General features: G+C 42.8%; 1 protein-coding gene across 2 annotated transcripts in view; it reads left to right on the top strand.

Annotated features, from left to right (window-relative positions):
• Positions 1 to 750: 750 nt before the first annotated feature.
• LOC117418288 (adenylate cyclase type 9) overlaps positions 751 to 20361 on the top strand; it is a 36160-nt gene continuing 16549 nt past the window's right edge. The window contains exons 1-2 of one of the 2 annotated variants that reach the window (XM_034031186.3): positions 751 to 4004; positions 13674 to 13799. In XM_034031186.3, the coding sequence (XP_033887077.3) occupies positions 2306 to 4004; positions 13674 to 13799 (1825 nt within the window). In that variant the 5' untranslated portion in view covers positions 751 to 2305. The remainder of the gene's footprint in view (positions 4005 to 13673; positions 13800 to 20361) is intronic. The other variant, XM_059035622.1, reaches the window with a different exon arrangement.

Raw genomic sequence — 20361 nt, forward strand, 5'->3', positions numbered from 1 at the left:
GTGTTTTTAAAGAACTTTGCTTTTCCGGATTTATTATATTTTCACTGTAACTCAAACTTTTCTTCTGAATGCATATTCTGACAAGCATAGCCAAACCAACATGTGCAATGACAGCTAGCAGAGTGGGCGAAGCAGGCGTCTGGCGATTCTGCCAATGCGTCTGTGTACCCACTACCTGTCTATGTATGTGCTCGGGTTGCAGATGAAATCGACTCTGCTTGCTGATCATTTTGGCAAGCAGAGCGGTGAAATTTTGATTTTGGTTATTTTATTTATTTAGACATTTCACAATTTCACGTTTCAAATACTGTAGCCTATACTGTGTAGTTTTTTTAAAAACAATAATGTACAGTTTGTAGTTTTGTGAAAGCAAGGGGCATGCACGCCACAAACAGCAGTCTCGAGATGCAATTTAGACTCGAGAGCGCGGGGCATATATATATATATATATATATATATATATATATGTGTGTGTGTGTGTGTGTGTGTGTGTGTGTGTGTGTGTGTGTGTGTGTGTGTGTGTGTGTGTGTATGAAATTATGACCTCAGTAACAACATACAGCTAATTTATCTATCCTTTCTCAAGCCTGTGCACACTCTCCGTTTTGGACGCTCGTTTTATAGGGTGAGCGCGCAAGCATTATTTTAGGAACCCTTGACTGGAGTACATTACTCGGGCACGCGCATTGCGGTCTCTTAAAAAAAAAAAAACCTCGTCCCCTCTGTACGTGCGCGCAGCCAACATCTGTCTCTACTCTGTGCGTGCGCGCGCCCCTTCCCTACCCCAGCACTTTTCCACTGCTGCTAGTTTGTCAGTTTTGTATCTGATGGAGAAGATGGTGGCTGCGGCGTCAGCGTCAAAAAAAAAAAAAAAAAAATGAAGCTCCCTCCGACCCTCGTCATCCTCCGATCCGCACGACAACCTTCTGACAGCCGTTAATAGGAAAGAGAATTGGAAGCAAGCTCAGCCAGGAGATGTTGGTGATGTGAATAGACCGCGGAGCTGCCTTGAATTAAGGAATTTATAAACCCAGAGACATCATCACCCCCACAGTTCAGTCACAGTAATTGAATAAAGCTCCCAAAACTGAGACACTTTTCCTTTGGGACTGCAAGCTAGGGAGAACAGTGGGGAGGATAATTGATAACTGTCCTGGCAGTACTTTACTTTGATGTACTCTGCCGAAGAACGGTGACCTGAAAAAAAAAAAAAAAAGAAAGGAAGAAAGGAAGAAAAACAACTTGTGTTGCCTTTGGAATATTGACAAGGGGGGAAATAAACATGATTGGGTGATTCTGAAGTTTTGCTCATATTTTTCGTTTTTTGTGTGAGGGTTAAATAAGGGTTGCAAGCTTTGCGTGACTGGAGAAACGGTCTGACATTTGTGAATACATATAGAGCTTTTTTATAACCCTTCTTCACAATCTTAACACAGACACCAACCAAGCCTCCTAGTTTGGACTTGGGCTCGCTGCAGTGGGGAAACGGAGAGGTGAGTCAGGAAAGGACGCGGCTGTATTGATGGGAGCAGGCCCTCCTGTTGAAAGGCGCACAGAAGACACTGTGAAATAGGGAAAGCAAGACAAAATAAAACAGTGGTATTTTATTTCCTGCCAAGTTAAGACACCCCCTCCAAGCACTTTACGTGTTGAACTACTAAGTACCTGAGCGCGGTAATGCGATCGTACAAGAAAGTAAATAAGATTAAAAAAGTAAATACTATTAAACTAGTTAGTAGGAAAGAAAAATGACGGTGCCAATGGAATGTATGTATGTGGTCGTTTTTAAAAAAAAAAGCTTTGATATGGATTAAACGCAGAGGAAAGGAAACCAGTAACATCTGAAAGTTATTTTTGTTTTTGTTTTTAAATAAACCTATTAGTTATATTAAAGCAGGAAGTGTTTGAAGCATGTCGGGCAGAAACCGAAGCGGAATGTGAAACGTGGAGCTGTGCTAGTATTTCTCGTCAAACTTTCAGAAGAAATTGATCTTAAAGAAAAATTCGTCAGGGGACGGTGTACTTTAAAAAGCTGACACTGCCATTAGCGTCTTTATAACACTCAAAAGGGGACGATGAACAAAGGTGATATAAAAAAAAAAATGTGATTAATGCTTTGCTGTGTTTGGGGAAGAAGTGAAGTACAAACGAAATGTATTAAACCAAATGTAATTGACACAATGAGAGAGATCAGTGATGAACTGTGCAACACGAAGACCCTGGAACTCTGTGCTCAAGTACAAGTAGACAGCCTGGTAAAAAGAAGAGGGACCTTTATAAAATTATTTTTGTGTTAATTTCTAACATGGCCTCCCCACAGCACCAACAGTTGTTGCTACACAGCACTGAGGTTAGTTGCAATGCCGCTGGAGATAGCGTGTCTGTGAAGATAAACAGCAAGCCACAGCTGCATGGCCCTGCTAGCAGCAGCAGCAGCAGCAACAGCAGCTCCAAGCACTGCAAGTACAGCATCTCTTCCAGCTGTAGCTCTGGGGAGTCAGGTGTCCGCAGGGTGGTGACTACAGGTGCCAGGCGCCCAAAGAAGCTGCCACAGCTTTTTGAGAGGTCCTCGTGGCAGTGGTGGAACCCCAGGTTTGATTCTACCAACCTTGAAGAAGCCTGCCTTGAGAGGTGCTTCCCCCAGACCCAGCGCAGGTTCCGCTATGTGCTCTTTTACTTGGCAGCCGCCTGCCTCCTTTGGAGCATCTACTTCGGGGTCAACGGTGCCAGGTGCGACCAGACTGCCTTTTTGATCCCCACTCTGGGTTTCCTCGTCTTCTGCATTTTGCTTTTGCTGTTCACCTTCACCCGCTTCTACGCCAGACTGTATGTATGGGTCTCCTTGTTGCTCTTCCTTGTCACTTTTGCCTTGACTTTGTCCCCCCAATTGCAACGTGCTTTCTTCTTGAAAGAAGGTGACTTTGACAACAGCACGGGCCTGACTAATGCTGCTTACTCCTGGGAACCCTGTCTTTCCAATGTGGGCACTTTCTCCGTATGCATGGAGGTGCTCCTGTTGCTCTACACCATCATGCACTTGCACCTGTACCTCTGTGTCTTGCTAGGGCTGGTCTATTCAACGCTGTTTGAGATCCTGGGTTGTATCTACTTTGCCAGTGACAGCGCAGAGTCCAACCCCCTTTACTGGCTGGCCCCAGCCAAGGCTCTTCTACACATTTGCGCCCACGCCACTGGGATCCACCTGTTCATCATGTCAGAGGTTCGCTCGCGAAGCACCTTCCTGAAGGTGGGTCAGTCCATAATGCATGGAAAGGACCTGGAGGTGGAGAAAGCCCTGAAGGAGCGCATGATCCACTCGGTCATGCCTAGGATGGTAGCAGACGAGCTGATGAAGCAAGGGGATGACGAGAGTGAGAACTCAGTGAAACGCTACTCCACTTCCAGCCCCAAGAATAAGAAGAAAAAGCCATCCATCCCCAAAGCCCAGATCATCTTCAGGCCTTTCAATATGAAGCGGATGGAGCCTGTCAGCATCCTCTTTGCCGATATTGTGGGATTCACCAAGATGAGCGCCAACAAGTCGGCCCATGCCCTGGTGGGCCTCTTGAACGACCTATTTGGCCGATTTGACAGACTCTGCGAGATCACCAATTGTGAGAAGATCAGCACGCTGGGTGACTGCTACTACTGTGTGGCGGGCTGCCCAGAACCACGTGCTGATCACGCTTATTGCTGCATTGAGATGGGCCTTGGTATGATCAAGGCCATAGAACAGTTCTGCCAAGAGAAGAAGGAGATGGTAAACATGCGGGTGGGTGTCCACACGGGCACTGTGCTCTGTGGCATCCTGGGCATGAGACGCTTCAAGTTTGATGTCTGGTCCAACGATGTCAACCTAGCCAACCTAATGGAGCAGCTCGGTGTAGCTGGCAAAGTCCACATTTCTGAGGTGACCGCCAGCTTCCTTGATGACCGATACCTGCGAGAGGACGGCAGGGTGATGGAGAGGGTCGGGCAAAGCGTTGTAGCTGACCAGCTGAAAGGTAAGAGAGCAGGTGGAGATAGTAGCACATCCTCAAGTATGTTGTCATTTTTTGTATAATCCTTTGTATAATGCACATCAGGTTGTGAAAGCTAAAAGGAGAAGTGCTTTATTATTTACAATAGTAACACAAAGTCTATTGAGGTGTAGTACAATGTTAACGTTTAGCACGAGTGTGGGGAGGTATCTAGGAAGCTTGTAAAAATGTATTTTATGAATTGTGTGTTGCTAGACTGTACAGTAGCAGTGGGTGATGTGGGGCTCTTATGGGAGAATAGATGGAAACGTTTGCAGACTAGCTAAAATAGTATTGATTTAACTGCCAGTCTTTTGTAGTAAACGATCAGGAGCTTCAGTTAGATCTTAAGGGACATTTTGAGTCTCCGAAAACAGCCTCCAGTACTGATGTTTTTCCATAGTCTGCCTGTTAGAATACTTTGCATATGTTTTCTTTTTTGTTATTTTAGTGATGTCACAATTCAGAATGTTCTGGGATATTTTGAGGCAAATTTTGATCTTTCATTTGAGGACTGGGGATTAAGTATAATATTCTTTTGTGAGCCAACATTTCACTTAAACGTTTTTTCCAAAAAGCTGCAAAAAAAAAAAAAAAATGCCGTAAGCCTTATGACTAATTCATTGAGCTTTCCCACGCTCGTTTGACGTCATATTTTTGCTTTCTTTGAAAAAATAACTTGTGGTTGTAAAAAGCAAATGAGCAGGAAAGACATTTTATAGTGCCGTTTTGCTATTCTTCTTGTTATGTAGCCTCCTTTTCACAGCATATTTGAATAAGAATGTGTGTTCTTGAATAACTATTCATGTGTTACAGTAGCTGTTTAAAGTTCGACCAAAGCATTTCCGATTTTCCTAAAATGTCAAACAAAATACTCTACATGTCCGCTTTATTGTTTATTTTATACAGTATTGTATGTGTACAGTTTAAGGTCATGTACTTTTATAGTAAATATTTATTCAGTCTTTCCCATATACTGTACACATAAGTGTCTGCTGACATTTAGGAAATTGAAATAGAGTCTAAAGTCCCTAATTTTGCCAACATGATTGTGCTGTGTGTAAGTGTATAGGCATAAGAGGGGTTTAGGGTAGCCAAGTGAAATTCTTTCAGTTTTATCTCAGAAGTTATGATGTTTTCTATTGAACAATACTAGTTTCTGTCTTAGGTAAGAGTGTGAGGCTTAGAACACACAGATGTTTGGCAGGATGGTTAAAGCTGAGGGACTCAGAGACAGTTTAGCTAAAAGATTATGGTTGAAGTTGATGTGACCTACAGTAGTGATTTAAAGATTATGTCTAGGAAGCAGTGTGGCCTTATGGGATAAGTGGTTTAGCGACAGCAGCTGGTGAATAATCTTATTACACTAACAGTAAACAGTACCCCAATTTGCTGTACTGATCTGAGGGATTATGATTAGATTGCATATTGTTCAGCTTGTTGCTCTTATAATCTTAGTAGTTCACTGCCTGGCAAGAACAGGGGATGCATGCCATGCTACCCCGATTAATCCTGGGCATTCCCATCTTTGTGCAGCACACATGTTTTAGTACAAGAACAGCCTTTTAGGCCTGTACTGGACTGTGTGTCTGAAATGCTGCCAGTACTGGGAATGACAAAGTGTTAATTGGAAACAATATTGAAATCAAAAGTAAGATCACAGCTGAAGTTTGAAATGTTGCAAGAAATAAAAATAAATAAATAAACATTCACTATATCCAGAGTTAGGATTAATTTGAATTAAGATCCCAAGCTTAAGGGGTTCATACTGAAGATGCATTCAATACCTGTGCCTATCAATATAACATTACCACTACAATGATCATGTAACTTATGCAGATTTGTACATGCCCATTGTTGAACCTGCACTCTGTTTTAGAGGGATGCATGTAAAGTAGAGGTCAGTGGTCTATTTTACACAGAATGTAGGCTATATAAAAATAAGGGCTCTTAAGTTTTGTGTTTTTGGCAAAATAGAAAGCCATGTCAAGAGCAAACAAATACACTCATGTATTCAACATGGGAATTGTGTATCTCTTGCTAGGAGTTTAATATTTAAAACTGTGAGGACTGGGAACAGCTCAGTACAATCAATGCTTCCTGCTGTGTTACCTGGAGATTGTTGCACATTCTGTCCAAGCCACTGGTTCAATGTATGATAATATAGGCTACATAGAGGGAATGATCAAAGATAATGTTCCAGTCTTGTCTGTACTGTAGTTCTCACTGTGGGGAGTGTTATTGTATTATGTCAGTGAAGATGTGGAATATGCATGGTCCTACACAATGCGTGGTTTTACCTCTGAAGTGGTGTCTAGGGATAATCCATTTACAGAGTTGTGACATCTGCCTTCTTTGTTAATCCCTTTGGCGAGTCTCTAGAGTCTAGACCTTGAGTGAAGTACGGTCTGTTCAAAAATATTTTGGTCCAATATTAGAAATTAATTCACATTCATGCTTGCTCAGCATAAAAGGTGAATATCCAAAAATGTCACAGTTTAACATCCTGTGACATGCCACTGATGTTGCTGTACAAGAAAATCAACTTAAAATGCCAACAGAATAGGTATGAATTCAAACACCTGTTTAATTAACATGGATGAATGGGTGACTTCTCACTCACTTTGTACAGTTTGTGCCCATCACTTGAAAGAGGCGGAGGGCAGTTATCATTTTGACAGTTACTCATTTTGGAATTTCTGTGGCTCATATTCTTTTTGTTTTGTGACACGCAGTCAAAAGTGACAACAGTATGTGATGTAACAATGAGCCAGATTCTGCAATGAGATTCATTCAAAGTCCAGAACACTGTGTGGTGCTGTGTGAAACCTATTGATTGGAAAAGGACGTGCATGCTTCATACTGTAGGCTACACTATTATCTTAAGTTTTTTTGTTTTCTTTAATATAAAAGTCAGTGATTTTGTACTGCTTGTTACAAACCTGTTTGTTTTTTTTTTACATATGGATATTAGAATAATAAAATCTGCCAATTATTATTTTAATGTTTAGATCAATTCGATAGACCCCCACAGTGTGGTCAGCTGGCAGACTGCTGTAATTGTAGAAAACGTCATACACATTTTTTGCATGTATACAGTTTGAAAGTTTTTTATGATTTAGGGACATGGTAAAAAAAAGCTAAATATAACAACAATATAATATTTGTAACAATTTATAAGAAGTCAATAACGTTGCATACATGTATTTCTTGGAAATTACTTACAAACAGATAGATAAGTACATTCATCTCCCAACAAATTTCACTTCTTGGTTTTTGTTTTTATGCATTTTTTACTCCCTGAAACAGTCAAATTCAGGAAGGGAATGTCAAGCATCTCCCCCTGTGGACAGACAAAGCAGGGGAGGTAAGGTGAGTGGACGCTCCATCACTCCAAAAAGGGGGGGGGGGGTCAGTATCCTTTGGTTACAACAGGGCAACTCAGGGAAAACATTTTGTCAAAACTAAGCAGTGAGGAAGTCAAGCCAGCTATTTCTGACTGGCTTTTTTCAAAAAGACTGTGAGAAATTCTATTGCTTGACAGCCTTGGCTAGCTATAAAATACCTCTGTAGAAGCAAAAGAAAGCTATTTAGGGTTACTAACTCAATGAAAACTAAAACGCTTCCCCACAGTAACATCTACAGTTTTACTGCTCATAGAATAGGGGGCACAAGGTCAAGTAATATGTCCCAAGGTCAAGCACACAAATATTTCTAACATAATGAGAACACAATTAGTCCCTGTCTTTGAAACCTAATCCCAGTAATCACATTTACTTTTCTTAAAGCAGCACTTATTTTGTAAAGCTACAAATCTCTTATCTCTCTCATTTTAACAAAAAAAAAACAGTCCAGAGCACCATATACTTCAAGTAATAATTCCTATCCTAGTGGTAGACTGTTTACACTCAGATCTCGACCCGGTCCCTGCCATCCCTTGCCAGGTGCTCCCTGTAAAATGATTGTTTCTGTAGCTGAGCTGATGTTGGTGCCAAGTTTGCCTTTTTGCTTTCTCTTGTGACTGCAGGATGACAGGACAGCCCATACAAGGCAGCAGCTATCAATGTGGGAAACTGCTAACGCAGGCTGGCTGGCTGGCCTTCTCCCTGGTGGTGGATGCCTGGTGATGCTTTGCAGTATAAACTCCTGCTCGTTTGCCAGCCTCTTACCGTTTTAGGTCTGCACCACCAGGTTATTCAGAGTTATTAATCACTACTCTTTCATACAGCGGACAAAATAGGCACGCTTCACTCCGCTCACATGGTATAAGCCTCTCCCCCCCCCCCCCCCCCCCCACTGTGTTGCCGATTGCAGATGAGATTTTATGTACATTTAGAAAGGAGTACTCTTTAATCTTCCTTATTACAATTGCATAGCTTGACCCAAGTAAAAAAGAATCCCCAGGTATGATCGGCAAAGAAAAAAGCTGACATAAATCGAAGACGCTTTCTCATTATTATTGAAAAATGGGTAAATTGAAAATAAAGAAAGTCAGGAAATAACATCTTGCAATTAACAGTTTAACAGGTCTCTACGACGTCGTGTACTTCCCTATTTCAAACTTTGCATGTGTTTTGTATCAAATTTACTGGGCTTGTTTGTATCTGGATATCTCATAGGGAGCTAAAAGCAACCCACAAACACATATGAGTGAATGAACTATCACTGAAAGTATCGACTGTGTTCACAGCTGTTCAAGTTTTTGTGCAAACTCCATGGCCGAACATGTATTTAAGAAAAATAAAACCGTGCTCAGTTGTTCTCGGTGCTGTGAAAGAGCGGGCTGGAAATGTCCGATCCGCACTCCGGTCCAGCAACTACCCCGCTCCGCTCCCCCGCTCCATATACAATTGACGCATTCCACTCCGCTCACACTGTCTGGCTAAAACTTTCTAGAAGCTGTGGTAATTCCAAAGGAAGTCATTCCCATTTTTTTTTTTTTTTCTCCAGAGATGCACAGATTGGGTGTCAGTACTCATTGTACTTTTAACAGTTTTACAGTAATTTGATCATCTGAACAAATCAATTATATGAACACCCACTGGTCCCAATTAATGTAGATAATATAAATGTGTACCTCTGCTCTAATTGAGCCACACTGCCTACTAGGCAGCGTTGCTCCGACCTTAATTATGATGACTACACCACACTGCCGCCTGAGTTTCCACCTTTGCTGTCTTCCCCACAGTTTCAGCTTTGAATCTCCAAGTCATCAGCTTTGGAGTACTGGAGCACACTTTTTCAGTCTTCAGTACTAATCAGCTTTAACCTCTTGGTTTGTTTTTACTACCTTTGTCTGTTATACTACATCAGCAACATGGAGCCCTATTGTATAGCCACACTCAAAACAAAAGTGAGAGAGGCTCCAGGGATTACACTGAAATGTAAACCAAACCCTAAAGTACATCATTATATTTCACCAAAGCTGCAGTCAGGTGCTGGGTAATTCTGGCAGTCTTTAGCTTAGATAAACCAGCAGGACAATTCGGTATGCATTCGTGAGACTTAATCATCCAATTGCAATGTAGGCCTAGATCGGAAATGATTCTTTAAGTGACCGTGTTACTGGAAAGAGTAAAACACAGGATTGCATTCACAGTAATTAAGTGTTGAAGTTGTCAATGCAGTTTAGTACAACGATACAACTAGACGGGGGGGACCGCGAGCGTCCAGCGCCCAGACGGGGGGACCGCAAGCATCCAGCGCCCAGATGGGGGGACCTTGAGCGTCCAGCACCCAGACGGGGGGACCGCGGGAATCCAAAGCCCAAGAGGCAGCTGTTCCCATCTCCACCAGCAGAGCAAGAATGCCTGCTGTCTCCATCTCCAGCAGCAGAGGAGAAATGCCTGCTGTCCCCATCTCCACCAGCAGAGGAAAAATGCCTGCTGTCCCCATCTCCACCAGCAGAGGAAAAATGCCTGCTGGTTTCCCATCACAACCAGCAGAGGAAGAATGCCTGCTGTTTTCCCCTTCCGAGACAGAGGGAGAACCGCACCCGTCCCCTGCAAGTGAGGTAGAGCCGCACCAGTCCCCTGCAAGTGAGGGAGAGCCGCACCAGTCCCCTGCAAGTGAGGTAGAGCCGCACCAGTCCCCTGCAAGAGAGGGAGAGTCGCAATAGTCCCCTGCAAGAGCAGGAGACTACACGCTGCTCCCACCTCCGTCGTCAGGAGACTACACGCTGCTCCCACCTCCGTCGTCGGGAGACTACACGCTGCTCCCACCTCCGTCGTCAGGAGACTACACGCTGCTCCCACCTCCGTCGTCAGGAGACGACACGCTGCTCCCACCTCCGTCGTCAGGAGACTACACGCTGCTCCCACCTCCGTCGTCAGGAGACTACACGCTGCTCCCACCTCCGTCGTCAGGAGACGACACGCTGCTCCCACCTCCGTCGTCAGGAGACTACACGCTGCTCCCACCTCCGTCGTCAGGAGACTACACGCTGCTCCCACCTCCGTCGTCAGGAGACGACACGCTGCTCCCACCTCCGTCGTCAGGAGACGACACGCTGCTCCCACCTCCGTCGTCAGGAGACGACACGCTGCTCCCACCTCCGTCGTCAGGAGACTACACGCTGCTCCCACCTCCGTCGTCAGGAGACTACACGCTGCTCCCACCTCCGTCGTCAGGAGACGACACGCTGCTCCCACCTCCGTCGTCAGGAGACGACACGCTGCTCCCACCTCCGTCGTCAGGAGACGACACGCTGCTCCCACCTCCGTCGTCAGGAGACGACACGCTGCTCCCACCTCCGTCGTCAGGAGACGACACGCTGCTCCCACCTCCGTCGTCAGGAGACGACACGCTGCTCCCACCTCCGTCGTCAGGAGACGACACGCTGCTCCCACCTCCGTCGTCAGGAGACGACACGCTGCTCCCACCTCCGTCGTCAGGAGACGACACGCTGCTCCCACCTCCGTCGTCAGGAGACGACACGCTGCTCCCACCTCCGTCGTCAGGAGACGACACGCTGCTCCCACCTCCGTCGTCAGGAGACGACACGCTGCTCCCACCTCCGTCGTCAGGAGACTACACGCTGCTCCCACCTCCGTCGTCAGGAGACTACACGCTGCTCCCACCTCCGTCGTCAGGAGACGACACGCTGCGAGGCTGGCACCGCCCAGGGATGCCAGCCTCGCAGCGCCCAGGGATGCCAGCCTCGCAGCGCCCAGGGATGCCAGCCTCGCTTCGCCTGGGGCTGCCTGTTGCTCCGCATCGCCTGGGGCTGCCTGTTGCTCCGCATCGCAGCAGGAAGTACTGCGGCCGGAACCCCACCAAGGGGAGCTGCCGGCCACGAAGAAGGGGGAGGTGTCCGGAGACCACCAACCCCAGCAGCCGTTTCGCTGCCGGAGATTGTGGGGGAGGTCAGGAGACCTGCTCCCACTACAGCACTTGCGCTGCAGGAGATACTGTGGCCGGAGTCCCACAAAAGGGAACTGCCGGCTACGAAGAAGGGGGGAGGTCAGGAGACCACCCCCCAAGCAGCCTTTCCACTGCCAGGACTGCCCCGGCTGAAGGAGTCAGTCTGGGAGCTGTCAGCACGTCTGCTGACAGCATGGCCAGTAGCAGCCTGGCTTCTGGCAGCATTGCCGCCCATGAACCCCTTGAAGTCCCTGTTCTTGGCCCAGGACTTTGAGCGAGACTTTGGGGATTTTAAGGGGGGAGGTGGCCATTGAGGCCATGTGTGCTGCGCACAAGGGGTGGTATATGTGGCAATGTGCCCCGCCCCTGTGTGCATTTGTGTGTTATATGTTGTATGTTGCATGTGTTAATGTTGGTGTATTGTAGGTGGCTCCACGGTGTGTGCAGCACGAGTATTTAAAATGTATAATTGTATTTAGGCACGGGATTGCACTATCACTTCACGTGCATTTAAAGTATATAATATGTGAGCACGAGGTTGCACATAATTAATTCACGTGCTGGGATTCAAGTGAATAATTAATTAGTAATTGAATCCCGGCACAACAGTATATATAGATGCACGTTTTACTCACTCAGGGTTGTGGGTTCGGTGAGTGGAGAACGGGTGTGGAGAGGAGGTAAAATAAACAAAAAGAATAATAAAAATAATAAGTGTTTAAACTCACCGTGTTTGTTTGTCTGTGCATCCACCATTTGTTTAAGTGGTAGTCCGTTTTGTTTGTCTGTTTTATTTGGTCTCAAGGGCCGTGTCCTGTTTTCTGTTTAAAACCTTTTGTTTGTTTATTAAAACACTGATCGTTGCCACGATTCAGTTACACACAGTACGTCTGTCTCTGTGATTCTTTCTGGTCTGAAGTCATCCACTACAGCCTGCTTGTCACACATACCAACACACGTCCTGGGCAGGGAGGCAGTATTGTTTGTTTATGAAATTGATCTTGTGTTAAAGGGGTTTCTGGCTGTGATTATCGTCACGATGGATGGATTGCGCAGTGGCGATTAATGGCGCTCACTCCGCCCATTGCTTCAGTGAAGAGCAGGGACAGTGGATAAGTGGCTGACTGGAAATTTCCTCAACACACAGTAACTGTTAATTACAAAGAGAGTAGCGACACAATGAAAGCCCACCTACTATGTTCGGTGTAAAAAATGCAGACTGCAGCATTTAATTACTTCATTTTGAGAGAGATGTACAGAGAGAGGTCAAGCCATTAAGCATCCCTATTTCACACCTCGCAGAGCTTGCATTTTGTAGCTTAAGAGATTTTTAGTAGTCTTCCTTCCGCTTGCTGTTTTTGAATGATTAGTTTTTTTCCATCAGATCTCTTATCACTGGTAGACGAGGAAAGATTCAGTCAGCAGTATGTATGCAAGCATCTCCTTCACACGGATTCATACCCACAGAAAATCAGTGTCTCTTGGGTGTGGAGTGTGGCATCCCTGGTGATCTATTAAACAGGACGGTGACAAGCACTCTATATCAAAGTGATCTGCTGCTGCTTAGTTTACAGGGCCCATTAAAGAGAGTTTGAATTAGGTATTTCACCAATAAAGTATTTAAAGAAATCAATATGTGTCCTTTTAGCCAGTTATTTCAGGAATTTCTACTTCTGTGAATTTGATTTTTTTAATTAATTTTAACAGTATGGGATATATTCTGATATATAATAGTGTATATTATTAGAAAGATGATGGCATTTTCACAGGCTACATTGACTGTTTTTGGAGATGCTGCAATTTACAAGTTAGTAACAAACATTCTGGTCTGGCTGTGCCGCCTTGCTGTTATATTGCCTTGGTCATTAGCTAAAGAAATCAGCTCAGTTTTGCAATATTACAGCTAATAGGCCTACTTATCGTTATGATTTTTACAGAATAAAAGAATAAATCCAACTCCTTGTTGGGAGAACAGTGTAGAGTTCTGTAGCTGTAGAGCTGTTAAACGTGGAAGTGATTTCCCAAGTAGAGTGTTTTATTATAAAAATAAAAACAAAAAAATTAAGTGTGTGAATTATGAGCGTTCTAGTTTTACCTCTTGTTTTTAATGGGGAGCACAATGATGTCACTGTGTGGATATTTACATACAGTAGGCCCTATGTTCTTTATATAATGGTATAAATAGTCAAGACTTTGGCAATAAAGATGTAGATCATATATACAGTAGAACATTTATGTATCAAGACTTACTATTGATCACCTTTTCCCTGTTTTATCCCTTCCCCACCATAGGTCTCCTTCAATCACTCAGCCTAGTAGCTGCATCTGCTGGGAGAAATGGGACTGGAGCAGCTGCCGATTCCTCACAGCAGTCTTGTGTCGATGCAGACTCAACATACTGGGGTGCTTGTAGATGGAGTAGGTCCCTGTTATCCTTGTGATCACTGACTCCATGCTGGAGTGCTAGTAGTATACAGTGACAAATCCTGCTTTTCTAAAGCTAAAAACACCAAGAGAACAGTAAATCAATCCCCCCACCCACCCACCCACCCACACACACACACACACACACACCATGCTGGTACTGTAGAAGTAGTAGAGCTTCATAGATCCTGTCCTGAGTAGTTCTTATCTCAGTTTCCCGATCCTAGAAGATCCATACTGTAGTATTGACAAGGATGATGGGGTCCTTCAAACCATGCTGGGGTAGATAGTTATCCCTGAAGAGCACAGCACATCATTCTGGGTTCTAGTGGATTGAGTAAATGCAGGTTATTTTTTAACAGTACAGCAACCCAACATTACCCTGGTGGAGTGTGTGAAGGTATCCGTGTTACTCTGGTATACTAACACTCACTGCATGGGTGACCCTAACCTGTGCACACGTAAGAGCAGCCAAACTGAACAGATTTTAGACAGCTAAGGTTTTCATGCTTCATTTGTGGTGGACAGAAAGTTATCTGGCTACTAACAGTCTGCCACAGTGACCTAATTGCATCACAAATGATGAATAATTTTTTAATATATACGTATTTAATATAATTCGTTTGTTTTTTTTTGGAAGGGGGTAATATTGGGAAATGTTTAAAGTGTACCATGAAAACCTTAAAGTTCTGCTGTTGAGATTGACTTTGACTTTTAAGTGCAAGTCTGATGTGTTTGTGTTGGGCTGACCCATCTCCCTGATAAGCAGTAAAACTGCCCAGAATAATGTGACTAACCCTGCAGTACATTGGCTTGTGCTGGGAGAATGGGGTGACTGATCTGTTTCAGGTGGGCAACTGCTTCTGTTGTAGTGAGGGACAGCAAGATTATTCTCAACACAGCCAAACAGTAAACCTAAAACTAATACAGTATCTCCTTCTGTCCCTGTATCCGTTTACTTAACAAGGATGTTGGGATTTCCATTTGTAAACCATACACAGTATTTTTTGTTTTGTTTCTGGGGCACTGTATTTTATTAGAACCCCTGTCCAGTTGACTGTCCAGTTTGTTTGCATTCATACCAATTAATATTTAGCTGGGACACAACTGTTAAAACCTCCAGCTACTACTTGCAGCAGTAAGGGGTTAATTTTGACATCTTCAAGCTCAGGAAGCCTTGCCTTATATCTGATGCAGTTTTTGTTACAATATTTTGTATGTGGTCTTGCATCCTTAAATGTATGCCATGTCCCAGCTGTGCATGGCTTTTAATGAAAATTCCAATGTCCATTTACATGCAGGATGTTAAGTGGATGTTCTGGTCTCTCTGTGATGGCAGTATGCAAATTGATATTTTAGGGGTATTATTGTACCGTCTCTGAGGGATACCCTGGCTCCGCTCTTTAACCTTCAGGTCTCGGCTTGCTATCTGTTTATTCCCTTAAATGGCGTAGTATCTGACTTTTTTTTTTTTTTTTCTTCCAAAAAATTATTTCTCTTAAAAAAAGGCACCAGGAATGGGCTTTCTGCCAATAGCATCCAGTTTATATTTAGAAGCAGCAGCATGTCTTCTGTAACTAGTCAAATCAATTCTGTACAGGTGAGTCTATTCAAACAGTACCTGCTCTTTGTGTCTCACTTGCTCATTCCCTCGCGCTCTCTCTCTCTCTCTCTCCTCTCTCTCTCTCTCTCTCTCTCTCTCTCTCTCTCTCTCTCTCTCTCTCTCTCTCTCTCTCTCTCTCTCTCTCTCTCTCTCTCTCTCTCTCTCCTCTCTCTCTCTCTCTCTCTCTCTCTCTCTCTCTCTCTCTCTCTCTCTCTCTCTCTCTCTGTGCAGGTGAGACTGTATCTCTTATCTTGTACTGAAACGGGTATCAGCTTGTTAACGCTGTGTAATTAACAGGGTCATGTCGGAGTCCAGGGTTTATTTGGCTGACCTAGAAACACATTCTCTTTATTTATTCATTAGATAAAGTGAAGTGCTTGCCAAGCGAGATCCCTGCCAGCATGCTAACTTTTAGTATTTTTGTTTATTTCAATAAGAAAACAAGTCATTTCAAATGTTTGACAGACACAGGGCACTTTCATAAGGGGTCTGGGGCATACTGGGCTATATACATAAAAAATAATAATCGTCAACATCATCGTTATACAATTGCCAAAATTGTCAGTGTCAGTACCATTTTCACTGCTCCTCTTAACATTATGCAGTTGAACTTACTAAAGTTTCATGACTTTTGGTCTGAGTCCCCCATGTTTTCATGGCGTTACAGCGAGTGTACCTTCCAGTGGAACATTTAACACAGTGTCTTTTCTTGCTTTTCTGAAATTGTGAACAGATGATTTACATTGAGTTAAATATTTACTCTTGAAGATACTCTCCATACATACAAAGTTGAACTTAACGATAAGGGGTGCTGTGAACATTTCGATATTTATGAAAAGTAGATTAGAAAAACTTGGCAAATTAAAGTACTAGTACAGGATTACATTTCAGTTTTCCTCTATCTGGGTCTCCACTAGATATTATTATACAGACATACAGAAAAATGATTAATAGACATTATAAGCAAATGCATTCTTATATTCATATACAGCATAGGTCCACAGTTAATTTCACATAGATATTGAACAGTAATAATTCTGAAATGGAATAGTTTTGAATAATAATTCTGAGGCACAAATATCTTTATATATTTTTAATTGGGATGAAAAAACAATGGAATAGGATTGTCATATATTAGTAGTAGAAAGAGGTGGGACTGGGAAAGGTGTAGGCGCTGAAAGACTGATGTTTGTAACATAACCCAGCGACCAGATATAATGATCCGTCCCCAGTGTAGCCACCTGAGGGATCCAGTTGGCTTCTAGTTTTTGAGCATTGTTAACGACCACGTTGTCAATGACTATGAAAAATGCATCCTGCAAGGAATGGGAATGAAAGTCCTCTGCGGTGGACTAAAGTGTAGAGTTATTGTGGTCTAATTTGACATCTGTCAGAGGCAGTTGACCGTTTGCCCCATGAGGCTGCATTTCACATTCTCCGATGATGAAAAGGTTGATGTTGCACAATGAAAAACAACTTTATCTGGTGCGATACAATGTTGACACGGAAAAAGAAAACTTAAATCTCAACACTTGAGAATCCACTTAGACACTGTGCTTGACTGAGATCCTGAAAGTAATCGAAAAAGAAATAAAACCTCAGTCTTTGTGGTTTGTCACATTTGCCTTGTGTGAGCTGTGCTTGTGAAGGTGGTCTATACAAGAGTGCCACATCTCAATTCTCTACAAAAGGAACATCCAGTCATGAGTCCAGGAAAGCTTTGACAGAGAAGATCATTCACAGACCGAAGTCCTGCAGAGTGTGCGATGATGGGTAGGAGTGTGCTAAACACAACTATAAGTGGCGGAGGAAGTTGTTATGTTGATCTTGGGGAACTTATAAGGATACTACTGTAGTAGGATCATTTTTGACACATTTCTAGGAAAGTACTAGTAGGAAGTACCGTTTTATAGTTTAAACAAAAGCGCAGTGTCTATACTAAACATTTAGATGTAATCGTCCTTTCTATTTAAAGGTCCAACATTCTGGATGTTGAGACACTCTCTTGGTGTACAGTGGTCCTAATAAGTTCAGCCTGTGATTGCTTACAACAGTGGGTGAGCCGAAGACACTGATAACCCATGTACTGACCCAAAACCTGATTAGCTTGTGAGATCAAATTCCAGGTGTTACTGTCAGATGCATCCAATTGCCAAAGAAGCTGTTATCAGGAAGTCAGGAAGAGGATGGCATGGTATCTTCTTTGGTTGATGTTGGAGTTAAAACATAAGCCACACAAAATAGGAGGCAGTACAAATTCAAAATCAGAATGCAATTTCACACCTCCTGCCTTTTATTTGTCAGTGTTTTGGGCCATGTGTTGGAAATGCATGTGGATAGATAAAAAGGAGCTATTTTTACGTGGATCAATAGAGCATATATATGCGAGACGGTTTTATATAGTTACAATGCTGCCTATAAATAACAAGATTTATTGATTTGAAAATACTGAGATTTAAGAATGTATTGCAATAAAAATAAAACATGTTTGTCACACAATGCATTACCAGTACAAATCAAGCATTTTAATGTACAATAGTTGTAGATATGCCACTGATTGCATTAGTGGACACTCCCTTAATCTTGATTACTGTCATGCAAATTAATCTCAGTTTATGATACTGTAGCCCAACCAGAGTCTCTTCCATATTAGGTGATTCCTGGAAAATGTTCAGTGATGCAATATTCTTGGTATCACTGTAGACTGACAGACAAGCTTTTGGGTGTATTGGACCAGTAGTGACAAGTAGATCTAGATCTGTACTGATTGATTAATGTACATGACAGACTTTTTTATAGGTGGATTGGGATGTGCATGGATAAATTGGGATGGATTTTGCACACAGATTAATGAACATTGACACCAATAGAAGAAGTAAGTAAGATGGATGAAAAGATATATGTGTAGAACTGATAAAACAGTTATGATCAATTTTTTAAACTCCCTATTCAACTAAATCTAGTGATATTGGTAAGTAATCTGTCCCTAGTAAGTTGGCTCTCAACTCATAGATGCAGGTGTACTGCTGTAGAAACGTTACCTGTGTGGTTGTTATAGCGTAATTGTTATGTTTTCAGACAGTACTCATTTGAAACAAAACAGTTGGATGGGAATTCACAGGCAATTAAAGGTTTCTACTGTACCATGGCAAGATGAAGACCTTTAACCTAACCAGAAATCTACTGCGATACTGGAAATGTTGCAGTAGAGTCGCTGGAGTGCCACAGTCCATAGAAAGCAGTCAGAGTCCTAACGGGGCTTGAAGATCTCTAGCTGGATTCAAAATACAGTACGCCAAACCCCTTCAACAGTCTGTGGAACATTGTCCACAGACAGTGAGGTTCTGTCATGGCATTCACACACCCCTGATTTAACCCCTATGAAGCACCAATGGGATCAGCATGAGGGATGTCATCCAGGGGTTGATTCTGTCTGCCAGCAAAGATGAGTTGACTACAGCAGGTAGGCATGAGAAACATACTTCTTGATAATATTCAGTACTACCCCAGGGACACGTAAGCATGTAACATTTAAATATTCAGTATCATTTAGTATAATTTTCTGGAGTTAAAAGAGCAAATGATGAGCAATATAATGCTTTTAATGATCCCTGGTGTGTGTTTGGAGTGATGCTTTTGGGGAGCATGCCAGCTGATGATGGCTTTGCTATTTTTATATCTACCAGTGTCTTGAGTTTCCAAAACCATTAAAGTTTACTGAAAGTGTCGATATGTGGGAAATACTGGTTATGATCCGGGTTAAGGTGATATGCATTAGATCTTCATATAGGCACAGAAATAGTTTGTGTAATTTTGTTTTATAATTGAATACTGTATTCCATCAGCATGTTCTACATGTTAAATATGCTATGATGCATGTTTTCTATCATAATCAATTTTTGGTTCTGCTTATTATCAACCATGCTTGATCTGAATTTCTTAAATTCTGCCCACGATGCAACTGTGAGTTAGTAAACGAAAAATCTATACACAGTACAAAAATGATGGCGTGACATACTTTTCAAAGCATTTTGGCTTTTTTCAGTAGTTGAAAAAGTGGTGGTTCTGTTTGTATTGATCAACGAAAGCCCAATAGGTGCTTCAGGCATGCTGAAGCAGTATGTATTTTTAGTCATGCTCCCTTCCAAGAGAGGTAACTTATGGACACGATTGGTATCACAGTTAACCGCTATATAAATGTTTGCTGTAGGTGTTGGTGATACTCAAGTCTGGTCTGATTATTAGGTTGACTGTGTCTTTAGTAGCTGTCATTAGTTCATGCCCTTACCTTGTTCACTGCACTGCTGGCTTCACTTGCACCCTCAGAACAAGCTCTTCATTTTATGTGCTCAATGTTGGTGTAATAAATTGTGGGGAAAAAATTACCCCATTTCAAATTGGCAGTGTACTTTATTGCAATCTGTTAATCATGTGGAACAAAGGATGCTTTGAAAGAAATGAATATAATGTAAGTGATTGCTCATATATCCGTAATATAGCATCTTAGCATTTACTGCAGAACAGGAAGACACACTCTGTACAACTGGCTGATGGAGACATGTCAGAAATGGATCCTGCATCAACAGCTTAAATAAGGAGCTAGAGATACAATGCGGCATGAGACTGACTCTACAAAGTGGGCACCTTGATATGGTTTTCAAAGCAGTTCTGGTGTCTGTATAGGCTATGCTAGGTTTAAAAGGGCTGTCGACCTTTAGTGGCGTATAAGTTAGGTCTAGTGCTGGGTACAATGGATTGAGTCATATGGAAGCAGGTATGCAAATCTATTATGGGTTTTCCATTGTGTGTGTTTTTTTTGTTTTTTTTTGGTTAACTTTACATATTGGCATGTGTATTTCAGGTCTTTGTGGTTGTACAGTAGATGGTGGATTTCACATTTTCAGGCTCTGCTCCTTTTACTCTTAAACATCAGTGAGGGGTGAAATAATATCA

This window comes from Acipenser ruthenus, chromosome 13, assembly GCF_902713425.1.
Source record: "Acipenser ruthenus chromosome 13, fAciRut3.2 maternal haplotype, whole genome shotgun sequence".
NCBI classification, from domain to species: Eukaryota; Metazoa; Chordata; class Actinopteri; order Acipenseriformes; family Acipenseridae; genus Acipenser; species Acipenser ruthenus.